This window comes from Nicotiana tomentosiformis, chromosome 6, assembly GCF_000390325.3.
Source record: "Nicotiana tomentosiformis chromosome 6, ASM39032v3, whole genome shotgun sequence".
Classification (NCBI taxonomy): Eukaryota; Viridiplantae; Streptophyta; class Magnoliopsida; order Solanales; family Solanaceae; genus Nicotiana; species Nicotiana tomentosiformis.
In genome coordinates, this window is record NC_090817.1 from 105,819,247 (window position 1) to 105,835,705 (window position 16,459).

General features: G+C 39.9%; 3 protein-coding genes across 3 annotated transcripts; all 3 read left to right on the forward strand.

Moving 5' to 3' along the window:
- Positions 1 to 1,886: 1,886 nt before the first annotated feature.
- Positions 1,887 to 6,361, forward strand: LOC104121148 (extensin-like). Its single transcript, XM_009633058.4, has 3 exons — positions 1,887 to 1,982; positions 4,936 to 4,999; positions 5,184 to 6,361. Exons 1-3 carry the CDS (start codon positions 1,887 to 1,889, stop codon positions 5,885 to 5,887), a joined length of 864 nt encoding a protein of 287 aa, XP_009631353.2. The 3' UTR covers positions 5,888 to 6,361.
- Positions 6,362 to 14,839: 8,478 nt separating this feature from the next.
- On the forward strand, positions 14,840 to 15,565 carry LOC104121147 (uncharacterized). The gene has a single exon (XM_009633057.1). The coding sequence runs from the start codon at positions 14,840 to 14,842 to the stop codon at positions 15,563 to 15,565; it is 726 nt and encodes a 241-aa protein (XP_009631352.1).
- A 64-nt stretch (positions 15,566 to 15,629) lies between these two features.
- LOC104121146 (uncharacterized) lies at positions 15,630 to 16,256 on the forward strand. The gene has a single exon (XM_009633056.1). The coding sequence runs from the start codon at positions 15,630 to 15,632 to the stop codon at positions 16,254 to 16,256; it is 627 nt and encodes a 208-aa protein (XP_009631351.1).
- Positions 16,257 to 16,459: the final 203 nt, after the last annotated feature.

Sequence of the window (16,459 nt, forward strand, 5' to 3'; positions counted from 1 at the left end):
CGCCTGGAACCCGAACGAGGGGAAGCTGGGGATGAATTGGGAAGGACCGTATCGAGTCATCGGGATTACCGGTAAATTCTTGTACGAACTCGAAGCGGGAAACGGTGCACAGTTACTGAACAATTGGAATGTGACGCACTTAAAGCGGTACTACTGCTAAGGTATGCTCTCATTTATCATTTTATAACATTACGAATCGGATTAACACTTGCAGGCAACCACCAAAAGAGAATATGACTATTAGGTCTGAAAGCACGCGTTGCACTCTTTATCCCTTGCACCGGTTTTGTCCCAAATAGGTTTTTCTGCAAGGTTTTAAATTAGGCAATAGTAAATCGTGCTAACTTATATTCGAAGACCGATTTTAAATCGGAGTCAATGGTCGCATCAACAGTATTTGAGCCCTCTCAAGATCGACCTCGAATACTGGGGCCCATCATCCTCAAGCTTCTTAGCAAGGAAAGAAGGAAACTTTGTGCTCGAACAGCCTAGACTAGGTGGTTAGGATTTATGTTAAGGTCCAAACGGTCAAGTGAACTGTGCCTGCATAGGCCACCTTAGCCATAATAAATGCTTTTACACGTTTTCAATCATGTACTTTACACAGAAACGAAAGAAAGTTTCCACCTTGTTATTACATACTATTGCCTTTTAAAGCATCAAGCCTAAGGGCTATCCATAACCGGGGACTATCAAGCCCAAGGGCTACCCCTATCCGAGCCCAAGGGCAACTCCCACTCGGGGACTGTAATCCGAAAAAAGTTTGGATAACTCTGGTTATCACAACCCGGAAGCATAAAGTCTATTAGGTAGTGCCTAACCCTAAAAGACAAGTAAAAATTGCATTGAGGTCAGGTTGTATTTGGACCTCCAAAAAACAAACAACTTATTACTACATTTGATTCTATGCTTATGCATGAGAAATATTCGCAAGAATAGAAATTATGAAAAGATACTAAAAAAATTGAAATTGCCAAAAGGGGAAATTTTATATATTCTCGAATATCTTTACAAAGGCCCAACAAAAACGGCCTCAAAATGAACTAAAAATATTGACATGACACAAAAACTAAAAGATTCTGAGGCATTCACGCCTGATCTTCATTGGAGCCCGATTCGTCACCAGAACCATCGGGGCCTTCTGAGCCCTCCACACCTTTGGGCTCAGATAGTTTCTTCTCCTCGGCCTCAAGTATTTTAGCCTCCTTAATCTCGGACAACAGGTCGAAGCCTCGGACATAGATCTCTTCGAAGGTCTCCCTTCGAGATAGCCGCCTCATATATTCGGCATTGGTCTTCAGGAGGGCCTCGGGTGCTTCGACATCGGCCTTGTAGTGGGCCACCATTTCGTCAGCATTGGTAGAGGTTGTCTCCAGTTTAGACCTCGTTGCTTCGATCTCTTTACCAAGGGCATCCCGTTCAGCGGCGGCCGAGCTCAGTTCTGCTCGGAGATCTTCATTTAGCTGAGCCCATTTATCAGCTTTCTCCGTCGCCACCCGAAGCTAAACCTCCACCGAAGACAAATTTTCCTGGGAGGTTTCCTTATCTGAGGCCAGCATATCCATCTTGCTCTTCCACCCATCAGCCATGACTTAGATCTCGTCCATCTCCTTTCGGAGATGATCGATCTAGTTGATCTTCTGCTGGACCTGCGAGGTTTTGTCGTTAGCCACTACGACTAGTTCCTTATTTATTACTTCAAAGACCTTTGCCTTTTCAGCTAAGTCGGCATGCTCCCACCTCAGGACCGATGCTTATTTCTGAGCGCTATCCAGCTTGGCCCGAAGGTCTTTAATGACCCCATCTTGTTGCTCACTGAGGAGATTGTACGTATCCCTTTTCTGAGCCTGCTCCTTGAGCTCAAGCTCGAGTTGGTTGACCTCGACATGGTACTAGAGGAAGATTTCATGATGAAGTATCGAGGCCTGCAAAACAAAGAAAACCATGAGAAATATCCAAACCTACGTGAAACTCAAAAAGACGTAATGACGCCCTACCCGGTTCAGTGCATATTGCGCCTCGTTGAAAAGACAGGGCACGTCCACCTCATTCATTTTTGACTGGTCCTCCTCGATCATCAGGCATCATAGGTGACTAGCTACTCCCACAAGAGCGGATAAAACCTGGGCATCCTTAGGAACAGTGAGGATAACCAATCTCCTGCAATCGGGGTCCACACTTAGAGCAGGGAACTGATTAACTAGTTTTGGGCTCGAACTCGGCCCACCAGCTTCCGACGATGTATCCCTTCATTGGACTTCTCCTTCCCTACTTGGGCTTCCTCGAGCATGGACTCGGTGTAGGAAGGCGTCCTAGCAATTTCTATTATACCGGGTGCTTCCTTCGGAGCGGAGCTGGCTTCCCGGAGGGTCCCACCCCCGGTTTTCATATCGACCTCTCGATTCTCCCCTTCCGCTGTCTCCTGCTCCCCGGGAGGGTTCGATCTATGGGCAATGAAAATATCGTCTTCTTCCGGCTCATCTCTGAGTCGGAGAAGCGAATTGGAATCTTGCACCCGGGAGCTGGTGCTCTTCCTGGGCTTGTGAGCCACCCTTTTCTTGGTTTCATCTCAGGGCCCTAGGAGCCCGAAGGTTTTCTTATAATTTTCTTTTTTCCCCCGCGGCAGCCCTGGGTTGTCCTGTAACAGATGGATCAACGGACACGTCCTCGTCCCCTTCCAAAGGCCTAAGCTCGACGGTCTTAGGCAAACCTATATAAAAAAGAGAGAAAAAGAGGATAAAAGTCAGTATGTTATGAGCTAAGGACACGATAACAACTATTTGAAGGGGAACCTTACTATGAGAACGGGCCTCCTACCGGCCCTTCGAAAAGTTGCACCATGAGAGCTCGAAGTATGGCATCTGTTTGCAGATGCCTTCGATCCACTCCTTAAGCCGGGGGGACCCCATTTGGAACCCGGGCAACATCTGCACAATCACAAGAGTGAATGAAAGGAAAGAAAATGAAGAAATATTGACGCTTAAGGAGAGGCTGCATTTACGAGATGCATTCCACTTCTCAGGGAATGGCATGAACTCGGGAGGAATCAAGTCTTCGATCTTCACCCAAACAAAGCCTCCCTGCCAGACCTAGTCTCGGTCTTCATCAATGCTCGAAAAGGGGGCCTTGGTGGCCCAACGAGTAAGATTGATTAGTCCCCCTCGGAAGATTCCGGGACTGTTTAAATGGAGTGGATGATCGATGGTGAACCGATGAGACTCGGTCTTATTCACGAAGTAGCGAATGAGGATCACAATCTTCCACAGAGACGAGTAGATTTTCCCCAAGCACACCTCGTATATCTTACAAAAATCTAAACAACTGGGTCCACCAGACCCAGTGTAAAGGGAAAAGTGTAAACAGTTAAGTACCCCTCCACGTAGGTAGTAATAGCGTCTTCGGACCCGGGGACTACCACGTCCTTACCTCCCCAATTAAAGTCCCCTCGGACCACGGGAAGTACGTCTTTGGTCATGGAGCATATGTACCTTGATTCTCCTTCACCCCGGTCCTGCTTGGACGAGGGTTTCTCAACCTTAAAGTCATCCGCAAAAGAATAACCCCCGGGAATAAATATTTTCAAAGGGGACTCGAGAGCCGATTCGGCGGCTGCCGACTCGGTGACAGCCACGTCGGGAGCAGCCGCCTCGAGGACAACTATTTCAGGATCGACCGCCTTAGTACCAACAACCAGTTGGGAAGATGAAGAGGCAACCTGTTGGGGAACTCACTTGGAAGTTTTATTTATTGTTGGCTGGTAAGATTTGGAAGATTTGAAGAAGAAGTATGGAGGTTTGGAAGAATAAGTTTGAAGGCTGAACATAGGGATATGAAGAATTTAAGAACACCTGGACAAGAATCTAAGAACTATTATGAAGATTTGAAGATCAAAAGATGAAAGTATGAAGGTTTGAAAGAATTGATGATGGCTGGGAAGCTCGAAGGTAAAAGCTTAGTCGAAAAGTAGAAAAAGAACAAATGATGGAAGCTTTTATAGGAAAGTAGGCGACACTTCGCATTTGGGGGCAACCAGTCGATGATTGACATGTATCCGAAGTCAGAACGACGCGACTGCTGGGACGTTTCGGCTCCTTCGTTGTAACGTATAGAGGAAGGAACCAGAGAATCATTTCCCATCTTTTTGGCAAACCTACTCTCTGAGAAATGAGGAGACTATCTGTATACGGGTAAACCGAGGCCAATGAGTACCCCGATTTTCCGGTGAGGCAAACGAAGTAAGGACATGACTGCAAGAAATTAAAATCGAAGCCAGGAGCTTCTCGCATCAAGGCCCGAGAAAAACGCATGCCCTCGGAGCCATCGAGACCACGCCCCCGGGTCCGGTTTGAGTTCCAAGACCTCGGGGAGAAGTACTAAACGACCACGCACGATTAAAAAAGGGATATCACGGCGTGAATCCCGGCTCGTATCAGCGGTAGATCAGTGATTAGCGAAAAGAAAGATTTTTACCTATTTTAGAATTGTACTTGGGGTAAAACTTTATTAGGGACACTATAACACACATATCGAGGCAATATACATTTGTTTCCTCTGCTTCTAAAGATTATTCTAAGTTCTTAGTTTTGTTCAAAGCCCTTCATAGGTGTTTGGTTCCAAATCGAAGATATGCTAATTGTTTGGATCATAATCGAACCCGAACTCGGTCTTACTACTGGTTTGGCCATTTATCCCATCTTTAATTTGCTCATCTAATGCTATTAATAACTTGTATTGAATTAGTCCACATATTCTTAAAACTGTGTATAAATTCAATTGTTATCCATTTTTAAGGCTAAACACACTTAATAGTAAGAGATGTTTCATTTTTGACCCACATAATTAAAGAAAATAAAACAAAAAGAAAATGAGCATCCTGAGAAGTGATAATTGATTAGACATTGGTCTGCCTTTTCATTCCTTCAATGTGATTAACAGAATGCCTTTGCCTACATATATGAAACTTTAAAGCTATTTTACTGTCTCTTTAAATGGAAAAAAGGTAAAGAATAATCAAATTACTCTGTCGAATACATATAACCAAAAAAAAAAAAAAGAGGAAAGAATTTATAAGGAGACACGAATCAAATGAGTGACAATTAAACTAGTTTTATAAGGAATTGTTTGAGAGTTTTAAACGAACATCCATGCCTTTGTTACTGGAGTATTATATTCCATATATAAAGCCAACCCCTTCTTGAACCTTGCTAAATACAATCAAAGTTATAAGCATAGAACTATGAGAATCCCACAATATTTTGTCCTGTGGTTCCATGTTGTTTTTGCTTTAACTTCTTGCTTTATAGCCGCTGGTGTATCTTTAGATTATGTGCTATCCATAAATGCCATTTCATTACCTCCACACAGTTACGAATCATTACGGGTTTCATCACCTTCAGCTTCACCATCTCTATCTCCACTTTCACCTCTGCCTCCAATTCCTTTGATCCCACCTTCTATGCCTCCTTCTCCGTCTCCATCTCCGCCGCCGCCTCCACCTCCATCGTCGTCTCCGCCTTCACCTCGATCATCTCCACCTCCTTCTCCGTCTCCATCTCCGCCTCCGCCTCGATCATCTCCACCTCCACCTCCATCGCCGTCTGTCTCTCCGTCTCCGTCTCCATCTCCATATCCATTTCCACCTCCACCTCCATCTCCATCCCCACCACTTCCTCCCAAGTATAGATCACCACCTCCACCATTACTATCTCCACCACCTCCGCGCCATTACAAACCACCACCACCTCGATCATCTCCACCTCCACCACGTCATTTTAAGCCACCACCACATCGTTTTCCTCCACCTCGACCGCATTATTTTAAGCCACCACCACCTCAATCTGTATCACCACCTCGACCACATCAGTCTAAATCACCACCATCTCCATAGAACTGTAATTCAACCTCCGGCACCATATCCACCATCTCCATCTCTGCCACCTCCACGTTCCTAACATTCAGCTTTTACATCATCTCGGTTTAAAGTTATTAATCCACCGTATTACTAGGTGAGTGAGTCAGTCCTATATTTAAAAAAATCGCTCGTTCTCGCTCCAATATACGTGGAGGGGGAAAGTGAACCTTTATATATGGTTCTGTATATATCCTTTTCTCTTCGAACCGATTGGAAGTGTATTATTCTATCCAACTATTAATGATAGTTCCACATAAATTAATTTTATCTTAGCAATGCTAATTTAAATTGTGACATGGAAATTAAATATTTGTTTGGTTTGAGGAAGCATTTGAAACATATGATTTTCTACCTTTTCTATATTGGGAGAGGGGAGGGATACTCCAGTGAATATGTATATATCTATGTAATATATATCCATGTATATAGTAATTTCCTTTTGTGCTTCAAGAGACTGCTTCACTGAATTCATTTTATTCATTCACCATATACGACAAGTGATGTAAAGAAAAAACTTTGCTATGTTATTGATGTGTATCTTTTATCCTATGTCAGATCATGAACTTGGTTCTCTAGAATTCTAAGAGACTTTGGCGAGTATGAGAAGTCAAAAGTACTCGCGAACTTATATCAAGCACGCGCCCATATATAGACCTGCATCCAATTTGTATTACATCCTTTTGACAAAATATTCTTTCAATTGTGTATTCTATTTATTTTGCACATCAAATCATGTTAAAAGATAAAAACTCATTGGACTTAAACTGAAAGAAAGTGGTGGGAATTGATACCAGATGACGTTGTCTAAAGTTGCAGCTGAATGGTAAGCCCAAATTTTTATCTTCAACACATTCAAATTTAAATTGTGTCGTATCATATTAAAATATTATTTTTTAAAACTCGTAAATGTTGAAATCAAATACTACTATGAATGATCTCTTTAATGTAGTAAGGCTGAATCGTATATAAACACTAACCTTACTATAAATTTCAATTATCTTGAATATGTCCATTAAAAATATATTTGTTAAAATATAACATTGTACACGAGTAAAATCGAGGATAGAGTTACCCCGATTTCCTGTTATGAAACGAGGAACGATGTTGCTAGTTACTGGCTCGGGCGAGACCTATGACACCTACATATCGAAACCAAGAACGGACGAATGATATAACGGGTCTCGAGCACGGCTGAACCCGAAGGAAATCAAGCTCGAGTGAGATGAAGAATCGAGAGTAAAGAAAAGGCGGTTAAAGGAGGCAAACGAGGAGCCGAAATATCCTCCATCAGACGGGTATTGCGGTGCAAATCACGCTCGATATTGGTTGCAGATCTTATTTTCGTGGGAAAAAAGGAAGAAAAGATTTTTACCTTATTTAGACTTGTATTGGGGTTGGATCTCCTCTACTATATAAAGAGGAGGACCCCATCATTTTCTATGGACTGTTGCATAACACGCAATAAAATTTACTTTGGCTCTCATCAATTGTGTTAAGTGTTCTTCAATATACAAGGCTTAATTACTACGTCACTTTGGTTTGATCGTTTTATCTCATTTCAGTTCAACTATTTACTGTTCTTTGATCATTTGTATTAAATTAAACCACATATCCTTTAAATCGCATACAAATTTAATTGTTATCCATTTTAAGGGTTTAACAAATATAATATCCAAATTTTTGTTTTTGAGCACTACCTCAATCACATCTTCTACTTTGCAATGAACGAAGAATGCTACTCCGCGATAAACTTAAAATTGTTGAATTTGCTATAATAGTTAATTTTAGTGGAAAATTTGTGTTTTTGAAATGGATTAATGTTGCGGCAGCTAGGGTTTCAAGAGAAAATCTAGAGTTAAGAAGAAGAAGACTAAGAAAATAAATGATAATTTTTCAATTGATAATTCCAGTGTTTGAATACAAAGGGGTATATGCTTACACTATCAGCTAAAAGACAAACTAACATAACTAACTCTATTGGACTATAAGTAATTAAAATTAACATCTAACATGACTAATGTATAAATACCTTAAACTTATACTTAAACTAGTATGGGGCTCATTTGCACTTAACCGGAACTATAACTCTCTTGCATATTTAACTAACTTAACTTCCATGTACAACTGCGCAAGTCCAAGGTATCACTTTTGAAGCAACTGCAATTTAACTTCGCATCAGTTCTCCCTTGTTAACATCTTCTTTGTCCTCACGGAAGAAAGGCAGGAAAGCGCATCTTCAGAGCTTGATAATCTTCCCACGTAGCAGACTCTACAGGTAATTGCTTCCATTGGATTAAAACTTGAGCTACTGCCTTGTTTCCTTTTTGAATCATACACCTCCAAAATCTTCTCAGGTTGTGGACAATATGGGCTTGACAGGTCTATAACTAAGGGATGAGAAATGGTTGCTGGGAGTTCATGGTAGGACTTGAGTTGGGAGACGTGGAAGGTTGGATGTAGGAGAAGTTGAGGAGGAAGTGACAGTTAATAAGCTACAACTCCTACCTTTTGTAGGACCTGGTAAGGTCCATAGTATCTAGAAGATAACTTAGAAAAATATTTACCCGACATGAAAATTTGTCTGTATGGTTGAATTTTTAGGTAAACCCAATCTCCTTCTTTAAATTGTCTATCAGACATATGCTTGTTGGCTTGAGCCAACATCCTCTGTTGTGCTCTTTTAAGATGATACCTTAGTAGTTATCCTTTTAATTCACGAGTCAGCAGACTTATATCTATCTCTTCTAATCTTGAATCACCACTTACATATATAAAGCCTCACAAGGTGTACTCTGAATTGAGATATGGAAGGTGGTGTTATACTACCATTCAGCTGATACCAGGAATTGAGCCCAATCAGTCTGAAAGTCTGAGCAAAAACACCTCAAATAAGTCTCTAGACATCTATTTACCACTTATGTCTGGTCATCTGTTTGGGGTGGTAGGCAGTAGATATGTTCAAAGTTACTCCCATCATAGAGAACAGTTCCTGGCAGACCTTACTGGTAAAAATTGGATCTCTATCACTGGTAATGTCTTCTGGCACCCCATGCAGCTTGTAAATATTTTCCATGAAGAGTTTAGCTATATCATGAGCAGAGTAAGGATGGGAAAGACTAATGAAATAGGCATATTTTGTGAGTCTGTCTACCACCACCCAAATCACAGTTTTTCCCTTTGATTTAGGCAACCCTTCTATGAAATCCATGCTTATACTACTCCATACTGCTGCTGGAATCTTGAGAGGCTGCAATAGCCCAGGATAAGGAGCATTATCATATTTATGCCTTTGACATATATCACATGTTTTCACATAGTTCTGAACCTCTTCTCTCGTTTCCTTCCACCAGAAAAGTGTTGTTAATCTTCTGTAAGTATTGTCAATGCCCGAGTGCCCTCCTGCTGGGGCGTCATGCCAAAGCTGTAGTATATCCTTTCTCAGTTGTTTATCAGGACCTACTACCAGTCTTCCCTTCCTTCTTAGTTGATCGCAGATGAAGATGTAATTGGTAATCTCAGTTCCCTTCTCCTTTAATGCCTGAATTAATGTTGCTAATTCTTCATCATTATCCCAGATTTTCATTATCAACTTCAATAGGTTAGTTTTCATAGTTGACAGTGTCATTGCAGCCAATTTGACCAGAGGAAGTCTTGATAAAGCATCATCTGCTTTATTTTCCTTCCCTTTCTTGTACTCAATCTCAAAGTCAAACTGCATGAGCTTAGTGATCCAATTGAGTTGAGTTCCTTTGTGTAACTTTTGCTTCAATATGAACTTGAGAGCCTTTTGGTCTGTCTTTACTATGAAGGGTCTACCCGTTAGATACTGTGACTATTTATTCACAGCTAGCACTAAAGCCAATAATTCCTTCTCATTAACAGACAAAGATTGATGTCTTTTGGAGAGACCCTTACTAAGGAATGTAATAGGGTGTCCTTTTTTCATTAAGACAATATCAATGCCCATGTTGCATGCATCAGTCCCGACCACAAACATTAGGGAAAAATCTGGGAGAGTTAGGACTGGTGTTGTAGTTAATGCCTTCTTAAGTTGTTTGAAAGCTTCTTTGGCCTCTTCATTCAATACAAAGCTGTCTTTTTTAAGCATGTCAGTGAGAGATTTGCTAATGACCCCATAGACCCTGATGAACCTCCTGTAGTACCCTACAACGCCCTAAATTCCTCTCAATTATGTCACAGACTGTGGCTCAGACGAGGACCTCACAGCTTCCACTTTTCCGGGATCAATGGACACCCCTTGTGCTGAGATATAATGTCCTAGGTACTCTACTCTTTTAGAAGCAAAGACGCACTTGCTCTTCTTGGCCAATATCTGATATTGTACAAGTAATTGAAATGCCATCCTGAGATATTGTATGTCTTCCTTCAAACTCCTGCTAAAGATCAAAATGTCATCAAAAAAGACTAGAATGAATTTTCTGAGGTGATCCTGAAAGTTGTGGTTCATCAGTCTTTGGAAGATTGAGGGTGCATTGGTCAAGCCAAATGGTATGACCAAATACTCATAATGACCAAAGTGTGTTTTGAAGGCTATTTTAGGGATATCTGAGGTTGCCATTCTTATATGGTGATAGCCTGCCCTTAAGTCTATTTTAGAATAAACCTGAGATCCCCTAGTTCATCTAGTAACTCTTCTATGATTGGAATTTGGAACTTATCCTTCACAATTGCCTTGTTTAATGCTCTATAATCTACATATAATCTCCAAGAGCCATTCTTTTTCCCCACTAGTACTACATGTGATGCATAAGGACTTGAAATGTATTGGATAATTCCTTGGTTCAGCATCTCGTTAATCATAGCCTCAATGACATCATTTTGGAGGGGTGAGTATCTGTAGGGTCTTGAATTTACTGGTGCTGTGCCTTCTAATAGGGGAATGTAATGTTCAAAACCCCCCTTGGAAGGTGGTAATTGGGTTGGCTCCCCAAAAACCTTTGCATATTTATCAAGCACTTCTCTAACTTTTACAAGTTGCTCTTCTACCTTGCTCTCCATTATCTTAGAAACCTTAGCTTCTGCTTCCTGAACCTTAATCATGAAGAATTGTGTTCCCTCAAATACCATTTTCTCTAGTGACTTAGCCTTAACAGTCTTGAAATTAGGTTGTACTCCCTTTAAGATAAGCAACTTCCCCTTGTATTCAAATTCAATCAACAACTTTCTGAAATTGAACTCGATGTCCTCCAAGGGTTATAACCATTGGATACTAAGAACTACATCACTTTTTCCAATGGAAAACACTAAGAAGTCATCCTGAAACACAGCTCCTTGCCTCAACCACTGGAATCCTTCGCATATGCTATATGTTGGCACTTCTCTTCCATATGCAACCTGTACTAATTGAGGTTTTATTTTGCTAATCTTGCACCCAAGTCTCTTTGTTGTATCCTGATCTATAAAATTGTGTATGGATCCACAGTCTATGAATATCTCCAGATGTTGTTGTTCTGTAAACCCTCTAAGTCTTAGTGTCTGGTACCCCATTATTCCATTCAAGGCTTGTAGTGATATTGCACAGTTCTCCAGAGGTTCCACTGCCATTGTTTTCTCTTCCTCTTCCTCCACTATTGGCTCCTTCTCATGTTATTCTTCTTCTATCACTCCAACACCTTCTAATTCTAAGGAAACAGCTGCCTTTTTGCTTGACATTTGTGTCCTGCTACATACTTCTCATCACAGAAGAAGCATAGTCCTTGGGCTCTTTTTTCCTCCATTTTTGCATCAGTGAGTCTCCTTCTTTTTGTATTTCTAGATTAGTTGTGATAGGTCTCATGAGAACATTGTTACTGTTTCTTTGCAGATTCCCTGAGCTGTGCCCTTTATTCCAAGAAACACCTGATTATGAGGTCTTGATAGACTTTCTTTAAGTAGAAAAACTGGCCTCATGGAGCCTGGCCAGGTAGTATGCTTGAGGTAAGATGTCTGGATTCCCCACCTTAACTACATGACTCAACTCTGGCTTAAGATTATGCAGGAAAATGCTGATGGCATGTTCTACTGAGATATCTAGTCTAGCCATTACCCCAACAAAAGCCTTTTGATATTCCTTTACAGTGCCTGTATGCTTGATGTTCATAATTTCTGTCATTGGATCTGAGTACTCAGCACCAAAGCTATCACATATAGCCCAGATATACTCCTCCCAGCTAGGCAATAGCAATTGTCCTATAATCCTCATATACCCAGGTGCCATTAAAGTGCATATCCTTCAAAATGTAGGGACACCAACTTCATTCTTTGTTGTATAGTGACTTCTTCATCAACAAAGAACTGGTCTACCTTATACAGCCAGGTTCTCAGATTCTCACCATCAAATTTAGGAAATTCGACTTTAGAGTATTTGGTGAATGGAATTCTAGGTAAGGGAATAGTATGGTTATTATGGGTTATTTGTTGAGTATTAACTGCATGTGTGTTTTGATAGGGTGGTAGTGTTGGTGGTTGTGGTACATAAGGATGTTGATGATATAAGGAAGGTGGCATATGAGTGTTTGGTGAGTTATAAGCTGGAGGATAAGGCATGTTATTGCCATGGTAATGGTAAAGTATTTGGTTATTGTTGAAGGTTCCTTGAAGCAGATTTTGGCTTGTGTGTGAAGGTCTGCTCAAGTCAGGTGGACCAATATAGGGTTGTGGAGGAATCTGGTTAGTTCTCATCAGTGATGAGGGAGTTGGCTGAAAGCTTTGGGTGTGAAATGGTGTGGGTTAGTTCATGGGTGATTGGAATTGGTTGTTTGGGGCAATAAGTCTGTCGATAATTGGTATTGAGGAAGAGTGGCTAGAACCAGCTTGTTGAGGGAGTCGCGATGCTTGTATTGATTCATTAATAATAGGGAAAGTAGTTGACACCACATTCCTACTGACCCCTATAGAATCGCTAATTCCGGCGGTGGAGGGGGTAGCTAACTCACCAAACTCGAAGGGTTTATCGTTTGGAGAATACAACTCCTCTCCAGTGCAGCTCACATTCTTGTCTCGTTCAGGTTTCTTGCCTCCATGAATGACCTCGTTGAGTACCTCTCTAATTTCGCTCAGAGCTTCTTCCTGATTTATACAGCTTTATTCCTGGTTAGCTTCAAGCTAGTTCTGTCTAGATACGAAGCTGGACATATCAATGGACATCTTCTGCAGCATATTCATCACTTCATTCATCTCCGTTAATATTTATCCACAGAGTCGAAAAATTGCTCTGATACCACTGTTGCGACAACTAGGGTTTCAATAGAAAATCTAGAGCTAAGAAGAAGAAGACTTAGAAAATAAATGATAATTCTTCAATTGATAATTTTAGTGTCTGAATACAGAGGGGTATATGCTTCCACTATCAGCTGAAAGACAAGCTAGCATAACAAACTCTATTGGACTATAAGTAATTAAAATTAATATCTAACAGGACTAATGTGTAAATACCTCAAACTTATACTTAAACTAGTATGGGACTCATTTGCACTTAACCTGAACTATAACTCCCTTGCCTATTTAACTAACTTAACTTACATGTACTACTATGCAAGCCCAAGGTATCACTTCTGAAGCAGCTTCAATTTCACTTCGCATCAATTAAGGGTTTTGATGCACTACTCAAGAGTCAAGTCAAAACAATTTACAAAAACGGAGTAAGTAAGAAAAGGGGAAAAGAAAGAAAAAAGAGAGTGGGAGAATAGAGGATGGAATAAAACCCTAGTCAATTGAAAAAAAGCAAAGAAACAAGCAAAAGTAGTCCACAACGGTGGGGAAGCAGCAAAGAGAAGTACTACTTCTTCAGCCACCTAGCTCGATTTGGTACTGTAATTCTGCTTGCTCGTTTAGTCTACATTCCGATTCTTGGTAAAGTAATTCTGTTTTTCAATTACTGGAAAATGTCGAGTATTTTTTTTATAGTTTCTCTATCTTTAGAGGATTTTTTTTCTTTGAGTTGGTAGGTTGTGTTTAGTCAACTGCAAGTTTATTTTTCTTTTTATCTCTGAATGCATGAACTTTTGTAAACAATATTATCCTATTTTTCCCTCTTGGTAGAACTCTAGGGTGAATCAGGTTATTCTTTTGTACAAAAATCATACAATTATTACCTGTTGTTTTATGAAAAATCCGAAAAGAGTGGTTGAAAGCTAAAAGGACTTGAATTGTTTTAGTATTTTAAATGATGCCAAAGATATGGCAAGGAAGAAGCCGTATACACAACTAGGAGCAACGAATTACTCATTTAGTGGTTTATTGTTGATAATAAATTGTACTATTAAATTTGAATATTTTGAAATAAGTCTTTGAATTATTCATTATCAAATGTGATTGATGAATATCTTTGAAATAGTTGTCTGAATGATTGAACTCCTATTTTTCTAGGAAGTTACTGTCGAGATGGATAAATATAACGAGAATTGGATTAGATCGGCCTCATCCAGTTTTAACTCCAGCTCTACATTAGCAAATTTACCACCATCTCCAGAAGATCATAGTGATACTGATTTCAGTCATTTTGCTCTTTTGAACTTAGCTAATTATAATGACTCTGAGAAAGCCAAAAGTGAGTATCTAATTCTCTTAAATACTTCAATTGATGTCGCAAGGTTCATTTTAAAACATGGATGGTCATTTTTGGCCGATGAAGAGAAAAAACTTTTGGAAAGAGAAGGTAATTTTGAGGCGCTTTTGCAATTTTACGGGCATCACATTGTTCATGATGTGGGAAGAGTTATACTAGAAAATGCTGAAATGCATCGAACCATGATTGCCCCAAGTTTCCTGAAAGACATTGTGAATGCTTGTGCAAAGGAAACTATTAAAACCATTGTTGAAGACTTAAGTGGAGATTATTTTGGATTATTAGTCGATAAATGGGAGGGTGTCTGTGATGAGTAAGAAGTGACAACTATTTTGCGGTATGTTGACAAAAAGGGTATTCTGATGGAACGTTTCATTGGTATTATTCAAGTTATTGATCAATCTGCACAATCTATGAAAGAAAAAGTAGATTCTTTGCTTATGGGTTACTCATTGAGTATATCTAAGATGCGTGCACAAGGTTATAATGGAGATACTAACATGCAAAGAGAGATCAATGGTCTTAAGACATTGATTTTGCAAGATAACCCGTCGGCGAATTGCACTCATTGCTTTTCCCAACCACTACATTTCACATTTGTAACCGTTGCTAAAAGACAATGTGATGTTGGTCGATTTTTTGCTATACTCACTTTTATGCTGAATGTGATAGGAGCTTCTTTTGAGCGCCAAACTATTTCACAAGAAAATCAAGATGAAAAATTGAAAGAATTGCTTAATTTTGGTAAAGTTCTGACTTGGCGAGACTCCAGTCAGAAGTATGAGTTTGAAAGATTAGGTGATGCTCCTTTGGAATTTCATTTTAAAGCATTGCTTAGCGTCATTACTATATTTTCATCAGTTGTTCATGTATTAGAAGTTATTGCAAGTTTACGCTCTCCTGAGAGAATATGGGCAGAAGATCTTCTGGAGATCTACAATCATTTATATGCTGCATTTTATGTTGAAAGTACTGGTGATCACAAAGGAGTTGGACATAGTTTTACAAAAAAAAGATTAAGAAATTGTAAATGCGATGAAACTTGTTGGCACGACAAAGAGACAATTTCAAATGATGAGAGATGGTGAATGGAAACATCTGATGGATGACGTCTCTTCATTTTGTGTCAAACATGACATTTTAATTCCTAAAATGGACGATCTTTATGTTTTACCTAGAAGGTTGAAGTGCAAGGTCTCTACCGTCACATATTCACATCACTTGCGTGTGGAAGTTTTTGATGCTACTATTGATTCGCAGTTGCAGGAGCTTGACAGGTGCTTTGATACAGTGAATAATGATTTACTTCTTGGTATTGCTAGTCTGAGTCCAGTAAATTCTTTTGCTAATTATGACAAGGACAAGATAATGAGATTAGCAAAATATTATCCAAATGAATTTGGTGACAACAAGTTTCAAGAACTCAGTAGCAAGCTTGATGATTACATTGTTTACATGCGACAATCTGACAATAGGTTCTCAAACTTGAAGGGACTTGGTGATCTTTTCAAGGCGTTGGTTGAAACAAAATTGGATTTAACATGGCCACTTGTTTATTTGCTTTTGAAGTTGACTTTGATTCTTCTCGTTGCTGGTCCAAGTGTTGAAAGATCCTTCTCTTGGGTGAGAAACATCAAGAATGAAATGTGCAAAAAATTTGATGAAGAATTTTTCAGTGATTGTTTAGTTTGTTATGCGAAAAATGATGTATTTGAAAGTGTACCAGATGCTGCTACTATTAATCAGTTTCATAGTAGGACTCTGGCAGAGAACAATTGATGTAGGCTATATTTTCTTTAATGATGACAATGACAGTGATATAACATTGTTCGACAACTAAGGTGCTCAATGCGGTGGTCATATTGTTGGCTTGCCAAATTGAAGTACAGTTTGCTAACTTTCTTTAGGCAAGTGGTTTAGGAAGATACTATTCTCCTTTAACTAGGCTTCACTATTTTTGGCAGTAGTAGTAGTAGTTGAAT